Here is a 20,660-nt window from a genome sequence, read left to right on the forward strand (position 1 = left end):
TATAAAAAGGAAGTACTAAATTCTTTACGCGCCTAATTTTAAATTCAATTGAAACCAGTTTTTATGCATAAAATCGATATTTCAGTTTGAGCCAACGTATCGATGTATCGGTTGTAAAATCGTTCTTATTTCCAGCTCTAGAATGAATGTTCCGCAAGTTTTCGTTTTTCGGAGAAAGTTTTTACAGTTTTTGCGGGCTGCATAGTGCCGAATCATTTCGCAATGGCGCCACCCGAAAATGGGATCCTTGAGGTCCTCGAAAATCTACTTGACCGGTACAAAATCAACCTGCTGCAAATGATGTTCGGCACCTTCATCGCCACGATCGTGTTCTTTGGCGGACTGATGACTTTCGTGGAGAAGTACCTGCCCAATAGCATACGCCAGTCCTTTCGGTATGGCAAGCACAGTTTCAAGGGTGAAACGGATCCTTTGGTGGCCTGGCTGGAGGTTCCGAAGTCCTGGTTCAAGCACTTCTACACATTTGCCCTGTTCTGGAGCTGGCTGGCATTTTATGTGCTCGTTTCAACCGTTCGGGAGCAAAAGGAGGCGCCCGAATATGTACTCCAATTCCTGGACATCATGGGCGGCGGACGTAGTCACCGGAAGGTGGAGATCGACTCAACGACTGCCTGTGTGGGCGCATTTATGCTCACGTTGCAGTGCACCCGGCGTTTTTACGAGACCAATTTTGTGCAAATCTTCTCCAAGAAGAGCAAAATCAATCTGTCGCACTATGCCGTGGGCTATGTGCACTACTTTGGAGCCGTTATAGCTTTACTATCCAATACCTCCGGCTTTGTGCGCGGCTCCAAGCCCATGGAGTTCAGCCTCGACAAGCTGACAAGCCAGCAAATACTCTACCTCGGCGTCTTCTTTCTCGCCTGGCAGCAGCAGTATGCCAGTAACATGATATTAGTTAACCTGCGGAAGGATCCGCGGACGGGAAGTGTCAAAACGGAAAAGCACCTTCTGCCCAAGGGTGGGCTTTTCAATCTGCTTTCGTCGCCGCACATGTTCCTCGAGGTGGTCATGTACTTCTGCATCGCCGATCTCTACATGCCAGTTAGGATTTGGCGATTGATCTTCCTCTGGGTGGCCAGCAATCAAACGATCAATGCTCTGCTAACCCACAAGTGGTACCAGGAAACATTCAGGGAATATCCAAAGAACCGACGTGCTATCATTCCGTTCCTGCTCTGAGTCCGAAGACTGGAAACATTTCGCATTTTTGTACAAATAATTTAGTAGTGGAATTTATTAAAGTCGTTTTACACGCACGAAAAATGTGTGCTCGCTGGTGATTTTAACTACAAAAACGATATAGGGTGAACTTGAACTGGAACAGGACTGCAGTCGATTCTATTTGAACAAGAAACTGTGGGGAAAAGAGAAGCCAACTTAAATATGTGATAAATTGCTTGCAGGATAGTAATGACTGACCTATAGGGATAACCCTGCGCCTTCGAACGAAAAACGGACAACAGGAAGGAGAAGAACACGGTGAGGAGCACCAAACCAGTCATCGCCATTATCCTGTTCTTGTTGTGAGCCTTTGGTGTTCCCGATTCAATCAGCAGAATCATGCCCAGCACAATCATGGCATCTGTAATCAAAGTTATTAGTTAAATAGTCCAAAAATGGTCAACAGAACTAGAGTGAAGACTAAAGACTCAGGACTTACTCAGGAACATGACGATATAGGTCTCCACCACCAGCTGGCCCTGCGAGGAGCCATGGATGTAGGCCACGCCACCATTTTGCGACTTGTGGACCAGCGGTGGTCCACGGATATGATTCCACATTTGACCCGAGATCATGGCGAAGCAGAAGAATACTGCGATGGCACCCCACAGATTCTTGTTGTACAAGAACTCCAAGTTATTTCGCCGAATGTAAAGAAAACTTCCCACCAGGGCCACCAATGTGATCATGGCCACGGTGCCAGAATAGTTTGGTGGACGGAAAATGCGAATGGTGATGTCCGTTCGCTCGGCAACGAATTTCGCAATAGAATCGGCGGCGAAGCCGACGCGATGGATATCCATGGTGTCAGCTCCCTTTGGCTTGCCCTTGGCCGGGAAATGCATGAACACCGGGGCGGTGTTCAGGCGCAGAAGTTGGAAAACCTCGGAGCCGTCATCGAAATCCACCATAGCAAAGAAGAGTTTGTTGGAGTAAGTCGAGGAGAAGCGGTAGGAGTTGGCCACGATGGCGAACTCGTCGTGGGCGTGCCTACAGATCTGGCATTGTCTCGATGGAGCCAATGCGGTGAGCATTACGATCATCGAGTAATTCCGTGGTGCACTCTTCACATACTCCCGAAACTTGGGTCCATTGAAGCGGAGCAGCGGCTTTTTGGCGTTCATGTCCACCAGGTTTTGTACTTTTTCCGACAGCGAGAGTCCCGTCTGAAAGGCATAAGATACCCATTAATAACATGCTGCATATTCCTCTAGCCGGCTTTCTGGGATGTGGAGCTAGAATGTCCACCGAAAAGTGACGTGGCCACAAACAAACCTTCGATTTTGATTGCGCGGCTGCGTAAATAGCGAATAACGCCACTACCAGCAGACCGCTGAGCAGCGTCTTGTGCAGCAGTCTCATTCTGCAGGCGATTTAATTAACAATCTCACTACTTTAACGCAAAATCACAGAAAAAACGTTTAATCAAAAATATTTTTTCCGGCGCATGCAGCTGATTGTGAATGGCAAGCGAAAACTATGCACGTTTACTGTGAATGGCAACATTGGTTGGTTTTACCTCAAGGAAGAAATAAATATTTATATCGATATAAAAAAGTAAACGAAGTTAGATTTTTAAAATTTGACTTTTTATAAGTCAGTAAAACAATATGCAAATCGTTTTAGTTGAATTCTTTAAAATGTATTTTCATATAAATAAGTTATCCCCTTAATTAGTTTAATAAGTATTATATTGTTGCGTGGGTCTAGTGTTATCGATACCGCAATAATCAGAATGCCGCCACTAGACGGCAAATTTTGTTGTCTTTAATTTTTAGTTTTCTTAAAATTGCGATTTAAAATATAGTACAGTACGTTTTTACTGCATATATTAGTATGAGCGATGTGCTAAAGAGCTCCCAGGAGCGATCCCGCAAGCGTCGTTTGCTTTTAGCGCAAACTGTAAGTATTCACACTGTGGAAAAAGCAGTCGGCGTCGAGTTTAACTCATAATTTATGTATTTCCTAACTCAGTTGGGCTTGTCGAGCGTCGACGATCTGAAAAAGGCTTTGGGTAATGCCGAAGACATTAACAGTAGTCGCCAGCTGAATTCCGGTGGGCAACGCGAGGAGGAGGATGGTGGCGCCTCTTCCTCCAAGAAAACCCCCAATGAAATCATCTATAGGGACTCCTCGACCTTCCTGAAGGGAACCCAGTCTTCCAATCCGCACAATGACTACTGCCAGCACTTTGTGGACACCGGTCAGCGTCCCCAGAACTTCATCCGTGATGTCGGCCTAGCTGACCGCTTCGAGGAGTATCCCAAGTTGAGGGAACTGATCAAACTGAAGGACAAACTCATCCAAGACACCGCATCCGCACCTATGTACTTAAAGGCGGATCTGAAATCGCTAGATGTCAAGACGCTGGGCGCCAAGTTTGATGTTATTTTGATTGAGCCGCCGCTAGAGGAATATGCCAGGGCAGCACCTTCTGTAGCCACTGTAGGTGGGGCACCGCGGGTTTTCTGGAACTGGGATGATATACTTAGTAAGTTCCCAGTCAAGCATCCATTAATGTAACCTAATAACTTTGAATTCTGCTAGATTTGGATGTGGGCGAGATAGCTGCTCATCGTTCGTTTGTATTCCTTTGGTGCGGATCCTCGGAGGGCTTGGACATGGGCCGCAACTGCCTGAAGAAGTGGGGATTCCGGAGGTGCGAAGACATATGTTGGATACGGACCAACATTAACAAGCCCGGGCACTCCAAGCAACTTGAACCGAAAGCGGTCTTTCAACGCACCAAGGAACACTGCCTGATGGGAATCAAAGGAACTGTTCGCCGCTCCACTGATGGCGATTTTATCCATGCCAACGTGGACATTGATTTAATCATCTCAGAGGAAGAGGAGTTTGGCAGCTTCGAGAAGCCCATCGAGATCTTTCACATCATCGAACATTTCTGCTTGGGTCGACGGCGTTTGCATCTGTTCGGCAGAGATTCGAGTATTCGACCAGGTTGGCTAACTGTTGGTCCGGAACTGACGAACTCGAACTTCAACTCCGAGCTATACCAGACCTACTTTGCTGAGGCTCCAGCCACCGGTTGCACTAGTAGGATTGAACTACTGAGGCCCAAGAGTCCGCCGCCGAATAGCAAAGTTTTAAGAGGAAGAGGACGCGGCTTTCCACGTGGTCGTGGAAGGCCCAGATAACAGCATTTTTACTCAACAACTGCGTGTATTCTAGTGTCTAAGATCAAAAGTTTTTAAGGCTAAGAATAAGATTAACATTAAAGTCTATTGCTGCAGAATGCTGAGTATCCTATCGATTTCCAGGGTTTTCTTTGGATGCCGAGCGACCAGCAGCTTTCATTTATTATCCGTGACTATTCTGGAGACTGTGATGATTGCTTAGATGCCTCATGTAGATATCCAAGTCATCTTCGCTAGATATAGCATTCTCATCCGCAGCATGCTCCTCCAATTCCTCCTCGTCCTCGCTATCCTCAAAGTAGGCATCTTCTTCATCCTGCTCAATTTGCTTCAGATCATCCAGCAAAGTGTTATCATCTACGGCCTTATAATCAAAATCCTTGTCTTCGCCACTAAGAAAGCGTTCCTTCATCATACTCAAGAACTCATTGCGTAGTAGTTCTCGCTCTCCAGGATTATAGAACTCCGGTGTGGAGATCATAGTTGTATTCATTGGAGCTCGGACTTCCGCATTTCGACTCGTTGAACAGGCCACTGGTTCATCATCTTCAAATCCACCCCACTGCTTTCGGCAAGCGACAGGAACGTCACAGTCTGCCTGAGGATTGGATTCACTTGTGACCTGCACGCTCTGCTTTCCTTCCTGCTGCGTTTCCTCTAGTAATTCATCTCTTTGCTTTTTCTCCAACGTATGCATTAGTATTCCTGAGAAGCTAGTATTCCGAACATCGTAACTATCCCGAGCCTTCTTTTCCGCCTCCGTTAGGTACTGACCCACTAGCTCCTGGTAGAGATCCGGCGCCCTTTGCATCATCTCGTGTTCGCTAAAGTATTCTCCCTTGTCAAGGAGCTGCTGCATGGCATGGTATCTTCGGTTTTTAATGGATACCGCACGAGTGTTGAGTTTCCTCCTAAAATCCTCTAGCAGCAGGCACATCTCCTCCAGATTTTCATCTGCTTTAATGGGTTCCTTGACAGCCAGTTCCTGGAAGGAACCCAGTTGTCTTACATTCAGGAAGCCTCCAAATCGGATGAGAAAGTTCTCACGGTTCTTATCGAAGGCATCTCGTGCTATTTGTTGCTTCTCTTCGACCGGAATTTCCGGATCATCAATTTGCTGCGACTTAAAGACGATTTGATTGTTTTCGGCCAAGGATTTGAAGATGTCTATTATCTCCGGAGGATGTTCTGGATTTGGGACGATGTCATTGTTGCCCTGGTGGTCACCATCCCCGTCAGCATCGCTTCCAGTTGTCATAATTGTTTACACAAATTGCACAAAGTGTGAAATAGAAACGTAAACAAATGCTTCTTCTTTCTTAGCCAATGTCATTTACATAGAGTTGCCAGAGTAATTAAATTTTTCGATAAAAAATTAGCGATTGTGAAAATAAACCAAGTTCTCTGTCTGAAAAAAAAATTACGATCTTTGAAAATATGTATTATGCATAATACAATGAAAATATTTCCATTCAAAAAAAAAGACGAAAAGGAAACCGTTCAACGATTTTGATAGTTGGCAACCCTGCGGCTCCACATAGCGGCTGTATTTTCATTACGAACTTTATCTGAGGTCCAATTGTTGTGTTTATCGCTTTGTTTAACGCCACTCGGTGGTTCAGTGGTGCAAATATGCAGGCAGCGATGACTAACTGAGCAAGTTTAGCGGAAGACCAAAGAATCCATCAAAGATTTCGATCGAGATGTCATCTGTGGTGGACTGGGGCGACTTTGCCTGGAACTGGACGCAGTTCTGTCCGACGGGATTGAAACCGTTCGCCAACGAGACCAACGATCTGCTGCCTTGCTTTCAGGAGATCCTGCTCCAGCTGCCCGTATACACGCTCTTCGCCGCCATATCCGCCTACAATTTCGGCAATCAGTCACGACATGTCGTACGTAATGGATTGCAATTGCGTATGCTTTCGATTCGTACCTTCCTGGCCATGGTACTGGCCCTGCTACCGGTGGCCAAGGTGTTCGCCTTCCATCAGCAGGGCGTTGAACTGTTTGCGGCGGATCTGCTGGTTGTCAGTGCCGAATGCATTATGTGGGTGGTTCACAGCGGTGAGTGTGCGGTTTTCCTTTCTCCGGGGGTTTACATCTCGATTCAATATCTTAGGTGCATATGCGGGTTTCCCTTTTAGGGGCTGCGATTGTATATCCGACTTTCTTTTTATCAAATACAAATATGTAATTAGTCCTTATCAGTTTAATGCTTAACACATTTTAACTTGGCACATTTATTTGCTTTTTGAAATGAATTGCCATTTTATCCGCAAAACAAACGTAGTTCTTTCTTTTCATATATCTAGATTTATTCAGGCAATTACAACTTCCTTTGTTTCACTTCCTAACTTTACAAATATATGGCGTTTTATGTTGTCTGTTAAATAGAAGCATACATAAATTTCTGAGAAAAGCAGAGAAGTAGTATTCTGCAATAAAATGATAAGTCTACAAACAATAATTTATGACCCCTTTGCTAATCAGTTTTCCTATTCCTCCCCCACTCACAGGTTTCCTACTGACAGCCCGTCAATATGGAGAGCTTAGTCATCGGGGATCGCTGCTAATCAATGTCGTTTGGCTCACAGTAGTCGTTTTGGATGCAGTCTGGCTGCGGACAAGTCGACACTTTAGCTGGTGGCCCTGGAGCTTGGCCACGTTGGTCTGCGATCTTCTGTTTGGAGTCACCTTAATACCAAAAGGAAGTGCTGTTTACTCCAGTTTGCCCAGATCAGGAGTTTCTGCCAGAGAGGATGAGGGCCTGCTATCCCAGCGATATACATATTTTCAATTCGATCTGAATGAGAGCCATTTGGGTCATGCCCAGGACGAAGCCAATTTGGGATCGCGTTTCCTCTTCCACTGGGTTCAGCCCCTAATCTTGAAAGGAGTGGCTGGAAAGCTGAGAAAGATTGAGGATCTGTTCGATCTCCCCGATGCCCTGAACATCACACGACTGAGCGAGAAGTTGCACTTGGCTCTATCGCAATCGCAAAGTTTATGGAGAGCCCTGCATAGATGCTTTGGTGTGGAGTTTTACCTTATTGGTATCCTTCGATTGATCGCCGACTTGAGTGGCTTTGCTGGACCTCTACTGCTCGGAGGACTTCTCCGACAGGATCACGCAGATCCTAATCAAGTATACTATTATGCCCTGGGTCTATTCGGCAGCACATTGCTATCGGCTGTGTGTGCCACCCACTTCGATTGGCGCATGGCCATGGTTTCGATGAAAATGCGAGTGGGAGTGGTCAACTCCATATACAGGAAAGCACTAGAGGCGAGGGGCTTAAAGGAATCCAAGCCAGATTTGCTAAATCTTATGTCAACGGATACGGATAGGATTGTGAACTCTTGCATAAGTTTTCACTTCTTCTGGAGCATTCCCTTCAAGCTGTTTACCACATTGTACTTGCTGTATCTTCAACTAGGAGCAGCATTTCTGGCGGGAGTAATATTCGCTGCTCTTTTGATTCCAATTAATAGATGGTTGGCCAAGAGGATTGGCATATTTTCAAGTGGTTTAATGACGGCCAAGGATGCAAGGCTATCTGCCACGACGGAAACAATGCAAGGAGCCAAGCAGATCAAGATCAATGCCTGGGAGGATATATTCATAACAAAGATACGAGGACTCCGGCAGGAGGAGCTGCGATTTTTATCGAAGAGGAAATATCTGGATGCCATGTGCGTTTACTTTTGGGCCACCACTCCCGTGCTTATGTGCCTGCTCACATTTGGCGTATCCGTACTAATGGGAAATCCGTTGATAGCTTCTACCACCTATACCAGCGTGGCCTTGCTCTATATGCTCATTGGACCATTGAATGCCTTTCCATGGGTGCTCAATGGTTTAATTGAAGCATGGGTTTCCATTAAGAGAGTCCAACAACTGATGGATGTGCCCAATTTGGATTATTCATCGTACTATAATCCCATAATGAGAGGAAGCGGAGGATCCGGCGCAGGGGATGATGCGCCCTTGGATGCGCCAAAAGCCAGTGTGCTGCAGATGAAGTGCGCCAGCTTTTGTCATGATAGCGATGAACAAACATCTCCAACTCCATTCCGCATGAAGGATATAAATGTGGACATAAAGGCAGGACAGCTTGTTTGCATCGAAGGACCTGTGGGTGGTGGTAAGAGTAGCTTTCTATCTGCCATTGTTGCCAATCTGCAGTGCACCGATGGCGAGGTGTGCGTCCAGGAATTGACAACTGGATTTGGTTACGTGCCCCAGTCACCATGGCTCCAAAGGGGCACCATTAGGGACAACATAGTTTGGGGCGCCCAGTTTGATGAACAGTGGTACAAAACAGTTTTGCATGCCTGCGCTTTGGAGGAGGATCTCCAAATCCTTGGAGGCGATCTGGTCGGTGTCGGTGAGAATGGAAGAACACTTTCGGGAGGGCAGAGAGCCAGAGTTGCACTGGCAAGAGCGGTTTATCAGGATAAAAAGGGTTGGTATTTCTTGAACATGTTTTCTAGTTTCCAAACTAAAATTTCCTATTCTATTGATAGTTTACCTCTTGGACGACGTGCTCTCGTCTTTGGATGCCCATGTGGCCAGGCATATCATTAAGCACTGCATCCTGCGACTTCTTAAGCACAAAACTCGCATTGTGGTCACACGAAATATTCAATTGTTCTTCCACGCCAATCAGATTCTTCAGGTGAAGGATGGTCAACTCCTTCCGAGTGAATACATGACCCAGAGCATTGAGCTAAGCCTAGATGAAGATGCGGACGATGAGCAGGAACCAACAGTCAGGCGACGTTCAGTGGAGTTATCCAACCAGTACGACAAAAAGAGTCTGGATAGTCTGCTTTTGGAAGAATTAAGGGAGTACGGACATCTTTCTGGAAACGTTTTTACATGCTACTGGAAGGCTGTGACTTCCCCCCTCGCTTTCACTGTTTTGCTATCTGTAGTCCTCATGCAATTGACACGAAATTTGAGTGATGCCTGGCTGGCTTATTGGGTCACTGAAACAACCTTGGATCCCCACAAGAATGATACATCCCTGGATCACATTCTTATGCGACCGACAGTGGGCAATGAAACGGAGTCTGGGCACACAACAAAGTTCTATTTGAGCATTTTTACCGCCATTGCTGTGAGCAATTCCTTGGTGACTTTGGCCAGGGCGTTTCTGTTTGCCTACGCTGGAATAAAAGCGGCCATCTTTATGCACGAGAAGCTACTGAAGAAAGTCATGTTTGTAAGTAGCTGCTGGGCATAATTATGTAAAGAAAACGTTTAATACAAACTCATTTTTCAGGCCAAATTCAACTTTTTTGACATCACCTCAGTGGGACGCATACTGAACCGATTCTCTTCGGACACCAACACTGTGGACGATTCGCTGCCATTCATTTTGAATATACTATTGGCGCAACTTGCTGGCTTAGTGGGAGCTCTCTGTGTCAGTCTATATGCGATGCCTTGGCTGGGATTGGTGATTATACCCATGGTGCCCATCTACCTAAGCTTACAGCAGCGATATCGGCACGCCTCCAGGGACATCAAACGATTATCGAGCAATGCAATGTCACCGCTTTACACACATTTTACGGAGACTCTACAGGGCTTGACGACAATAAGGAGTATGCGAGCTAGTCCGAGATTTCAGCGGGACTTCCAAGTGAAACTCGAGGAGAGCATAAAGGCTCAGTTGACACAGTCGGCTGCGCAACAATGGTTAGCTCTGCGACTTCAGTTGCTGGGAACACTACTTGTCGGAGGAGCAGGTCTTCTGGCTGCCATTACCGCCTCTCACACAACGAATCCTGGCTTGGTGGGTCTATGCATCTCCTACGCGCTCTCCATAACTGGTCAATTGGGAGATCTACTTCATGCTGTGGCTGAAACAGAGCAGGAACTGGTCGCAGTTGAGCGTATAGATCAGTATCTGCAGCTGGAGGAAGAGCAGAATGCATCCGGAAGTGCTGAGCCTCCTTTTGGATGGCCTACCCAAGGAGTTTTAAGTTTTCGAGAAGTCCAACTGAGCTACAGAGAGCACTTGGCGCCGGCATTGAGAGGTATAACCTTCCAAACCGAAGCTTTCGAGCGTATTGGCATCGTTGGACGAACTGGAGCTGGTAAAACTTCTGTCTTAGCTGCCCTACTGCGGGTGGCACCATTGACGCACGGAGAGATTCGATTGGATCAGGTGAATCTAAAAACATTGCCTTTGAGTGTGCTCAGGGAACGCATAGGAGTTATCACTCAGGAGCCCTTTCTCTTTGAAGGTGAGCATAACGATTTTTTAATATGAACTATTAGAAACTAAAAAAAACATATTTACACCATTCCTCAGGCACTGTGCGGGAAAATCTGGATCCGCGTCATGGTTTCTACGACTCGGAGATCTGGCACGCCATTAAGAACTCCGCAGCGGCCACTCTGCTCGTTCAGCAGTTGGGCGGATTGGATGGAAAAGTTGAGACATGTGGCAACAACCTATCCGCCGGTCAAAGGCAACTTCTTTGTTTGGCCAGGGCCCTGCTGAAGAACGCCAAGGTGGTGGCCATCGACGAGGGCACTTCGAACTTAGACGACGAATCTGATCTGAGCATACAGCAGGCCTTAAGAAATGCATTCAAGAGTTGCACGCTCCTGTTCATCGCACATCGCCTGCGAGGACTGCACGCCATGGATCGTATAATAGTGCTGGATGATGGACGGATTTGTGAGGAAGGCAATCCCCAAAGCCTGGCCTCCGATAGCTCAACTATTTTCTACGGCATGCTATTGGCGCAGGACATTGATCCAGGGGAATTTATCAGATCGAATTAGCACTAAGTAACGATTATGAACTACGAATTGTATATAAGTCAATTGTTACACAATTTTATTTATTACTTTGTTTAATTTTTATCATACTTGTGTTCCTAACTAACAATTCCATTTTGAGTCACATTCAAAATTATGAAATTTGATGAGATCTAGCATCACTTCGCAATTTTTATTTAATTGTACAAATTCAAACTTGATTGACATACTATTTTTGTAGTGAATTTAACAAAGCAGTTGAATCCGTTCAATGTGTACAAAAAACAAAACGTTATGTTATAAATACTACATTATAAAATATAAGACCTGTATTAATTACATGCTGAATAAATGTTGCGACCAAAGAACGGGAGTTATGGTATTAATGAATCTGATTTAATGTCAATTAACATTAAAGCATGGATTTGTCAAAATTTGCCTCAATTCACTGATTTCGAAAATTAATGAATCTACTCAACCCACGCGTGTAAATGCTAAATAAGTGGCATAAATCGTTTAAATTTCAGTTGATAATCTCAACCGTCAATACTTTTTCACTTAGATTTCATAGTTGAAGAGCTTTTCGCCTGGCCTGCCCATGATGTGATCAAACTGGTTGGGATAATGTGGCGGCTTGGAAAGCATGTCGTTCACAGAGCGCTCGTAGAGATCAATGTAGTAGAGGAGGTTCTCGTCCGTGTACATCTGTGATAATCATAAAATCAAGATTAGTAATGCGCCTTGCTGTTTGTACACAAGTAGTAAATAGTTAATTGGTGATCTGGTTAATAGGTTATATATATGAGATTAGTGCCCGAATGAGACCAGTGTGATTAGTACATTAGTTCATTAAATGGCCAACTCATACTGATACCTTGGATTGGATACATTATTCCTTGACCTATAAATGCAGCAGCGAATGGCATTTGAAAATAAAAAGTTGTATAGAGTGTAGCAGATGGTTGCATGGAATCAAACCAATACCTGCAGATAACAGCGCACCGTAAAGATGATCCGGCGCAGATCATGGATAGCCTGATAAATGTGATGGTATGAGGAATTCTCGCACCGCAAAATAATGGCACGCACGTCTATAAAATCATCCTGGCAATGCTGATAGAAATTTGGATACTAAAATGGTAGCTCAATTAATGGGCAGCTGTAGGAACTTAACATAGATAACTGACATAGTTGCGAGTGAACTGCTTCTTAAAGAAGCGCTCCAAGTTTTTTAGCTCCATGACACGGTCACTGAACTCGTACAGCTGCCGGGTAACCTCTTTTCCGATCGCGCTAAATGGATTCGTGTACGACCTCACATCTCGCGGACGATCCGACTGTGGAGATGATTTCGGAGTTGGAGCGTTAGGAATCTCTTGAGATGGCAAAGCCTGTTGGTTAGCATTCCGCTCCACATAATGGTCATTTGGCTTGGCTGGCGGCATCTCCAGTTGCATCGACTCCTTTTGCAGTGGTTGATACGTTCCGGTTTTCAGATAAGTACCATTGGCATCTACATGGCGTTGGGTTTCCTCCGAATCCTCTATCATGGTGTACAGATAGTTTAGATTTAATGCACATTTCGGTTTGTAAAGTGCAGATGAAGTGGGTTCTTGGCCTTTTGAGGCTGCATTATTACGTATTTGGTTATTAGGTGTACTAAAGGCACTGGGTCCATGTCCAGTGGTCATTCCCAGGTACTTCTGTGCCAAGCCGCTGCTATCGTTGCTATCTATAAAACTTCTTAGAGAGATGCTATTGCTTTGGTTAATGGGAGCCCCATCTTTTCCGGAAAAGCTGTTCTTCTGCTTCTGCAGCAGCTCATCCAGATTTACAAAGGATTTTACAATCATCTTTACGATGGACAGGGTTGAGATCTGCCAAGAATCAAAGGAAGCCATAAAGCCCGACGGCAGCTCATCTTTAATCTTGTTCAAAGCATCGGGAGTATTATACACGTAGCCCTTCAGTATGACCCAGGCATTCACAATGCGCGTAAAGACGAATATGAAATCCTTAACGGCCCAAGCAATGCCCTGTGAGTTTATATTTGGCAGCACGCCATCCGGACGCAGCAGATCCTGCTTCAGGCGGGCGCACAGTGTATCGATCTTCTTGAAGCACGGACGATTGCGATGGGCATTGGCCAGACGTTCGGCTATCTCACTGCCATGAAGTGAAACTCTGGTAATATCATGGAGACGCTGGTCCAGCAGCTTTACCTCCGAGTTGCGCAGCTTTTTTTGCACTCGGAAACCATCGCCTGCGCCGCTTTCCAATGAACTAATGCTCGATTCTTCAGGAACAACACTGAAACGTTTTATTTATTTGTTTTAGGTCTTAATACGAAATTACTCTATTAATACACACTATGAAAATATTTTGAGAAAGCTTTTATATTTTTCTTTAAGAGGATCTAGCCTTACCTTTCTGGTCTTGGCTTCCTAGCCTCCGAGCGCAATTCTTCAGCATCCAAATCCACCTGGGTGCCCACATCGCAACTGGTCTTAGCCGTCTGCTGGGTCTGCGTTTGAGCCGCACAGAACGTCTTTTTCGGCTGTTCATGACTGCAGCTTGCATGGTACTGTGGCAAATAGAAGCCGACGGAGGCCGAAGCACGAGTAGAATACATCTGATTATGGCCATAGGCGTTCATCGTGGCTAAAGGGAGGTAGGTGGTGGTACGCAATGAATAGTGAATAAAAACAATAGTAGTAAACAGAACGCACCTGAGCTTGCCGCATAGTACTGCATGCCCGGAAAAGGCATAAAGGTCGCTAATTGAGGACTTACAGTCGAAACTGTCGCGGTATGATGGCAGTGTCCATGGGCACTACCAGTTATAATGGGGCCTGGTATAAAAACAGCCGATGAACCGGCCATTGACCAAGAGCTCTGCGAGACGTGTTCCTGCACAAATACATCGGTGACCATGCGATTGCGATCCAAATAGGTTTGCTGGTACAAAGATTGCTGGTGCAGCGACTGCATGGTCACCGAGGGCACTTGGTAGATGGGGATGTTCATGATCCTGCCTGGCAGTTGGGTTCTAAAACTGAATAAAAAAAAACTGGCGAAAGCAAACAACAGAAATGCTCAGAATTCGTATCTCGATTTTAAGGTTATCCTATCCAAATCACACGTGTGGATTGTCGAGTCACTGCGGCAACTACACGGACTGGTGTTGGTATCCCCTGACGACGAAGATTTGGCTAAAAGTAAGAACCGTCTGCTCCCTAGGGTTTCAGAACAGAAAAGGAGTTTTTTCAAAACGTCGACCAGAGTTGCCAAGCAATCGAAAAAGCTATCGTCTTTCAATTCTAATATCGCTAGCTTTTAGTAGGACCAAAGGATTGGAGTTGAGTGACAATATTTTTACAGGGTATTCAGATAAACCATCTCATGGTTTGACACAGATTATCGGCTCTATTATTATATTTGGGCAAATCATTGTGATTGGTTGGAATTAAATGAGATAATGGGATGTAGCCCGTGTTTAAAAACTTATTAAATAAGTAAAATTTTGTTAAGCACAGTGGATATTCCACATGTTTACTTATATTACCTTATTTTGTTTGTAAGAACGGAAACGGAAACCCCTTTTTTGAATTTTGTGGCTTAACGGCGGCGATAAGTATCGTCTATCGATAACGACACAGTGTGACCACTCAACGGCATAGTGTTGTAAAGCGTCTGCTTGGGTATCAACTGATTACATTTTACGCATTTGTTGCAAAATTGAGATAATTCCACAAAAAAATGACAGAGGAAGCTGATTTTAGCGAGCAAATCACCGATGGGAAAAACAAATCAAATGTGCGCTGCCAGTTTTGCAACTGTTTGATGCTGAAAGCACAAGAGGGCACCTACAACCAGGAGGAGGTAAGTGCCGAACGGCTAAACCCTTCTGACTGGGCAAGCAATCCAATTGTTTACGTTTCTTTGCGACCAGGTGGATGTGCCACTGATGACGCAGAAGCAGGATCGAACGGCGGACAGCCTAAACAGCGAGCCACTGAAAGACTTCTGGCTGGTCAAGGACATGATGACATTCGAGAACATCGGGTTCTCCAACACGGTGGACGGCAGAAAGTTTCTGGTTTGCGCGGACTGCGAGCGAGGACCTGTGGGCTACCATGATCTGAGCACCCGCCACTGCTATCTGGCCCTCAAGAGGGTGGTGCACAAGGACACCTAGCTGCAGCGATGCCAAACACGTGTGTCCAGTCTCTTGCAATCCATTTTATCATGCCACTTATCCGCTAATCTTTAATGTATCAGTTTTTCATGCCACGGAATAGAAGCGATTTTCATTTGATTTAGTTAGGGTGAAGTAATTGAGTATTTCCTTGAACATGCACTATTTGTACACTACCATCCTCTAGTTATCAGAAGTATCTATGCTTTTAGTGAAGATTCGCTGAACGAATTCGCTGAAAATCCGTGAAATCGAAGGCCTAGTTTGTCGAGTTTAGATTTAAGCGAAATAAAACGTTTTAACGTGCCTGGTTAGCAAATGATTGTGCAAGCATTTTTAAATTAGTAATTATTTAGTTATTTGTTAAAACTTTCGTTTTAAAATCTCAGAAAACTTAGAAAACACCCTGGTCATTAAAAACATCGCTCTTTTGTATTCATATTTATTGTTTTTCACTTTAAACATTTTACAATTTTATTGCATTACAAATATTGCATTTAAGAGGAGATTCTTAACTAAAAAATTTTTTACTATAAACTGTTATTTTGCTAAAAGAACTAAAAACAATGTATTTGTTGCTTCGGTTTGTGTAACGTTTTAATGTATTTCTTTGATTCTGCAATCTGCAATTATTTGCTACTTTGGACAAAAAGGTTTCATTAGGTTTCATTACCCTACTGGTTATCCCAATAGTTTGGTATATTCATTTTCTCATTGCTGGGATGGTGGTGCCTATGCGGTAGATGAAACGACTTCAAAGTTATCCTTTTTGGCAGTTGGTTACAACAACGAGTGTTTTTCCCCTTGGGAGTGCGGAGATGTGGGCTGGGCGTGGTCGTCGCCCCTAAGCGTGTCACAACTATCATTTTGGATTATCCAGGGACGACCTTCGACCCAATTGCTTGCTAATTATTCTATGAAGTGTTCGCCTCGTTGAGCATTACGTTAAAATTGTTTAATTTTTTAATGTTAGCTATTGCCGAAATTTAGTTCGAGTCTTGTGTTAAATAAAAATAGACAAACTAAGGCGAAGAGTGTTAACATTTATTATGTACTACTTTTATTTTGTGGGTAGCCTTAATTTTTAACATCGTTAGCTTTTGTGGCCATCTTTGACTTATTCGTTATTTTCGATTTGTTTAATACTTTCAACTGCGGTAGGTTTTAGTTTTATTTAATCGTTATTTTCCTTGATTTCGTTTAATACGTTAGTTTGCAAAATGCCTGTTAATGTAAAAAGATTTGAACGATTATATTGGCCAATTGTTTACATGCTCTCTTTGGTTTTTTTATATACACTTCTAGTTAGGGAGTTATGTTATTATTTAATACTTTGTATAAAGCTTTTACGGTTCTCCATTCAAAAAATGTTACAAAATCAGGCTGGGCCAGAGCTGAAATCATAAAATATTAACTATAAGATTTCATTCAGATTATGGATTGTTGGATTCCATTTATTACCTGACTCTGGAGCAGCTCTGCGAGTGGACCTTGTTAATGATGTGAAGGGGGGCGGGAGAAAGCGGTGAAAGTGTCACAGAAGTCAAAGAGTCAGCAGCAGCAATACGAAAGAAAAACTGGGTGGATGCATCGATAAAACAAACAAAAACAACTGAGGGACACCCTCGATATTTTCGTCCTTAACGCTGCAGATACTGACGGGCGCTCAGCAGGAGGCCCACCATGGCTGCCACGCCCAACGCCGATGCGCCCATCGCTCCGGCTCCGTTGCAGTTATCCGTATCGCAGGAGCAGACCACCTGCCGACCACCAAAACCGGCACGCTGATAGCAATAGTTGGTGGAGGTCTGATTCTGATAGGCACAGGTCCTAATCACACGGCTATCCGGGGGCACTGCAATGCGATTGTTGTCATTAACCAGGCTAACCATTCACATGATTATATGGTATTGTTGTTCTACTTACGGCTGTTCACCGAGAACTCGATGATCTGCGTAATCTTGCGGCAGTATGTGGGTATTCCCTTGCCACGGGACGAGTACTGCTCATCGCAGTCCTTCAGCAGATTGTCCGGCGGTATGTCCAGCGCACAGTTGGCGTCTTTGTGGCTGTTGCAGACAAAGCACTTGATGGCATATCCTGAAAAAATTTAATTATTTATGATAAATTTAAGCAATATTTCAAGTAAACTATCTCAGTATCAATGATTTTATATATAAGAAAATATGCCTATCCTTTCTATTTCCCCAGTTAGTTCTTATTTACTGCACCTACAAAGCAATTCCTTAATTGTAATTGCATTTGTGCATCCTGAGTGCATATTAACATTCCATTAGTTTCCTTTTAGCTGCCACCTTTCTGTTCTTTTTTTTCTACCCCACTTGCAATCTTTCGCCTAATGGACACAAAGCCATAGTTAATGCCAATTAGAAAATTTCCATTGGCAGCAGCATATGCTTAACCTTAATAGTTTCACAAAACAAGCGATTCTGAAAGAAACAGGCGTGTAAACAAATGCGATATAAAGAGATCACTAGTGATCACTAGTGATTACTTGTGTACCGTCCAGCTAAATTGAATTTAAGGTCGTGCGCGACACGAGATTCGCATTATTTAATTTTCCAAATATATATACACATATGTACATACATATGTATATACGAGCTGGAAATGTCCGCCAGAATGGGAATGCCACCTGCTCCGCCGTACAACCTGCGATGCGCTTTTGCCTCACGCTGTGTCAAAAGTGGCACAATGGCATGGAGATGCTAGTAATGTCATCTCCACCTGGGTATGGCAGCGGTTCCATCGACGCCTCCATTAGTGCCAGACTGCGAGGCTCTTAGGAGTGCCTTGCTAATTGAGCCATCGACATTGCTAATGGACTCGAAATAACTTTGCCGCAACTCGCCGCCCTCGCCGAGTACTATTGTCTATTATTCTCCGTCCATTTGGGTTACATAAGCAGGGCGGAAAAGAATGTGCTGCCTACTTCGGGGCGAAGATGCTTGAGAACAATGGGAAAAGGTCCACTGTAAGATGAAACACTCCACGGGCTGGTCTAGATACTCTGAGAGCTGAAAAGCTCATAGCGACAAAGGATTGCAATATTCTATAGGAAAGTAGCGAATATGAAACGAATCTCAGATGATTCATAGACATATGAAGTGTTAAGACATATAAAGATAAAGTTTCAAAACTACTGTTTATTAAATATGGGACATATGCTCTTGCAACCCTTTTCCCAAAAAGTTTTCATGGTTCGGTTCCACTGTTTACACTTAGTCATGACCAATTTAGGTTTATTAAAGTCTATAAATAGTCGTCAATTGCATTTATTGAATTGCATAGAACGCGAAAAATATGGGTATGCATACTCAAACATAGGAAAGTTAAAATTCCTAACAGAAAGTTAAAATTTTCCTTAAAGGTTTAAAGTTTCCTTATGAAATAGTAATTAAATTTATTTTTATATAAGTCTCTGAGCGGATTTTGGTTTTGGGTATATCGGGTAACTGCAACTGGCCCCCAGGACCTTTAACCAAATAGAGTGCGCATGTCCTACATAATCCTTGCACATACACACACTCGCATACATATGTGGGAAAACTTAAATTGGGATTTGCGGCGAAAGGAGGAAGGATCCAGTTACTCGCAATTATCCTTTGCGAAAGCATAGTACACTGTGTGCTAATTATTATCTGTTTTAATTGAGAGATGTCAACGTGCCATGAACCCAGGCAAATCTCCCCCCCTCCTTCCCCTCTTCATCCTTCTCAATTTTCCTTTTTTTCCAGCTCAGGAAAAAAGCTGTGGCAGAGAGCCAACAACTGAAGTAGAGAAAAAAGTTTGCTCCTCGAGAAGAGAGAGCTCACAACACCCAAAGTATATCCACATACATATATCTATTGAATGCAAATATTACTCAGCGGGGTGGACAAAAAGGCGCCACGTCGACCGGCTACTCTGGATACTCCAGATACTCTGGCCTTTTGACTGTGGCGCCATCCTGACGCCACAAGCTCTCCCAATTTCCGCAACGCCCCCAGGCAACAGCCCCTCCTCGTTTCGCCCAACCATATCATATCTTCCGTTATGTAATCGCGTAATCGCGTCGCGTCGGAAGTCCGTTGACTTAAATCCTTTTTACCTTGCTGCACGGCGATGGCCAAAATCAGCGCACTAATCACATAGATGTACTGCATTTTTTTCGAAATATGCTTGAAACACTTTTTAGCTGAACACTAAATATTAGTTGAACTATTTGGGTTTCTGGCGACTTTAGAAACACCGATTTTGCGGATTCCGATTCAGTTGCTATCACTGAACATGGACTGCTTCCACTTTATTTATATATATAGTAGTTATCTTTATATATATAAATTCCTTGCAAGAAACTAGCGCTCACGGCAAACGCTGGCTAACGGTTGACAAACGGCAAACGACTGGGCGAAGCAGCAGCCGCACTCGACAAATGTACCACGAACACGAATTGCGGACAGCCAGCCCACGGGGCGGATGAGTCGAATCGGATCGCATCGGCTGGCGATGGGTGGTGGGTGGTGGTCGGTGGTCGGTGGTTAGTGGTTGCTGGGAGAAAGACCCAATCCCAGCCTAAAACTCGGATTCAGTTTTTAGCTTGCAGCAAGGGAGCTTTGGCAGCGAAGCTTTCGAGTGTGCGTCCTCTTTGCGATTTCCACGCTCTGCATGTGTGTGTGTGTGTGTGTGTGTGGGTCAGGAGATGCGAATGTGTGGCCACAAAAGTATCTCAAATGACACTGGTCTGCAGGGATGGGGTTTCAAACGATTTTTATTATATTTCGTACTTAATGTAAAATAAAAACATTCATTTCGATTATTATTAGAATTAAAACATATGTCCTTCATATATCATTAAACATCTTAAGGTGAATAAAAACGTTCTCAACTTGATTTATATTAAATCGTTTTTTTATTAAACAATTTTCGTCGCTGTACTAATTTAATTAAAAATTATTAATCACATATTAACAGGTTGTAGTAGAAATTAAAACATGAACTCAAATAATCATCACATTGCCTATCAATTGTTTGGCCGTTAAAGGTCGATTCAGAAATGAGATCTCTAAGCTAAGATTATTAAAATGTTTGTATAAACAAATACATTAAAAAGCTAATCGTGCTCCCTGAATTAGGTGTTTTGAAATATATACATGTTTACATATTGTATTAAAATAATCTGCTCTTAATCACTTCCACTTCTGTTTCTTCTTATTTTGGCATCTCACTTTTTATTTATGTATTTTTAAGTAGTCGCAATTAGAAGCTGCAATTA

The 20,660-nt window shown here is 43.9% G+C and overlaps 8 protein-coding genes across 10 annotated transcripts; 4 read left to right on the top strand and 4 right to left on the bottom strand.

Moving 5' to 3' along the window:
- Nucleotides 1-123: 123 nt before the first annotated feature.
- CG7840 (uncharacterized protein) lies at nt 124-1,279 on the top strand. The gene has a single exon (NM_135359.3). It carries the CDS (start codon nt 223-225, stop codon nt 1,201-1,203), a length of 981 nt encoding a protein of 326 aa, NP_609203.1. The 5' UTR covers nt 124-222; the 3' UTR covers nt 1,204-1,279.
- Ostgamma (Oligosaccharide transferase gamma subunit) lies at nt 1,234-2,730 on the bottom strand. Its single transcript, NM_135360.4, has 4 exons — nt 2,521-2,730; nt 1,685-2,411; nt 1,444-1,606; nt 1,234-1,378 (listed from the first exon to the last, which is right to left on the bottom strand). Exons 1-4 carry the CDS (start codon nt 2,605-2,607, stop codon nt 1,363-1,365), a joined length of 993 nt encoding a protein of 330 aa, NP_609204.2. The 5' UTR covers nt 2,608-2,730; the 3' UTR covers nt 1,234-1,362.
- Nucleotides 2,731-2,964: 234 nt separating this feature from the next.
- Nucleotides 2,965-4,499, top strand: Mettl14 (Methyltransferase like 14). The gene is made up of 3 exons (NM_135361.3): nt 2,965-3,147; nt 3,220-3,736; nt 3,793-4,499. Exons 1-3 carry the CDS (start codon nt 3,082-3,084, stop codon nt 4,401-4,403), a joined length of 1,194 nt encoding a protein of 397 aa, NP_609205.1. The 5' UTR covers nt 2,965-3,081; the 3' UTR covers nt 4,404-4,499.
- Nucleotides 4,414-5,733, bottom strand: CG7810 (uncharacterized protein). The gene has a single exon (NM_135362.4). The coding sequence runs from the start codon at nt 5,659-5,661 to the stop codon at nt 4,567-4,569; it is 1,095 nt and encodes a 364-aa protein (NP_609206.1). The 5' UTR covers nt 5,662-5,733; the 3' UTR covers nt 4,414-4,566.
- Nucleotides 5,734-5,936: 203 nt separating this feature from the next.
- Nucleotides 5,937-11,549, top strand: CG7806 (uncharacterized protein). The gene is made up of 5 exons (NM_135363.3): nt 5,937-6,470; nt 6,923-8,872; nt 8,934-9,634; nt 9,695-10,664; nt 10,733-11,549. Exons 1-5 carry the CDS (start codon nt 6,107-6,109, stop codon nt 11,209-11,211), a joined length of 4,464 nt encoding a protein of 1,487 aa, NP_609207.1. The 5' UTR covers nt 5,937-6,106; the 3' UTR covers nt 11,212-11,549.
- On the bottom strand, nt 11,427-14,446 carry mtsh (mitoshell). Of its 2 annotated transcripts, NM_164806.3 has the most exons (6): nt 13,917-14,446; nt 13,614-13,848; nt 12,375-13,497; nt 12,172-12,318; nt 12,062-12,088; nt 11,427-11,892 (listed from the first exon to the last, which is right to left on the bottom strand). In NM_164806.3, the coding sequence occupies exons 1-5, from the start codon at nt 14,212-14,214 to the stop codon at nt 12,077-12,079; spliced, it is 1,815 nt and encodes a 604-aa protein (NP_723373.2). In that variant the 5' UTR covers nt 14,215-14,446; the 3' UTR covers nt 11,427-11,892; nt 12,062-12,076. The 2 variants fall into 2 exon arrangements, with proteins under 2 accessions (NP_723373.2, NP_609208.2); NM_135364.3 differs by lacking the exon at nt 12,062-12,088.
- A 419-nt stretch (nt 14,447-14,865) lies between these two features.
- On the top strand, nt 14,866-15,823 carry strat (stratum). The gene is made up of 2 exons (NM_135365.3): nt 14,866-15,069; nt 15,140-15,823. The coding sequence occupies exons 1-2, from the start codon at nt 14,947-14,949 to the stop codon at nt 15,383-15,385; spliced, it is 369 nt and encodes a 122-aa protein (NP_609209.2). The 5' UTR covers nt 14,866-14,946; the 3' UTR covers nt 15,386-15,823.
- CG7781 (uncharacterized protein) lies at nt 15,818-19,947 on the bottom strand. 2 transcript variants are annotated; one of them, NM_001298816.1, is made up of 4 exons: nt 19,497-19,947; nt 17,312-17,485; nt 16,847-17,240; nt 15,818-16,779 (listed from the first exon to the last, which is right to left on the bottom strand). In NM_001298816.1, exons 1-3 carry the CDS (start codon nt 19,549-19,551, stop codon nt 17,026-17,028), a joined length of 444 nt encoding a protein of 147 aa, NP_001285745.1. In that variant the 5' UTR covers nt 19,552-19,947; the 3' UTR covers nt 15,818-16,779; nt 16,847-17,025. The 2 variants fall into 2 exon arrangements, with proteins under 2 accessions (NP_001285745.1, NP_609210.1); NM_135366.3 differs by having other exon boundaries at nt 19,497-19,800.
- Between the last annotated feature and the right edge of the window lie 713 nt (nt 19,948-20,660).

This window comes from Drosophila melanogaster, chromosome 2L (genome assembly GCF_000001215.4).
Source record: "Drosophila melanogaster chromosome 2L".
Classification (NCBI taxonomy): Eukaryota; Metazoa; Arthropoda; class Insecta; order Diptera; family Drosophilidae; genus Drosophila; species Drosophila melanogaster.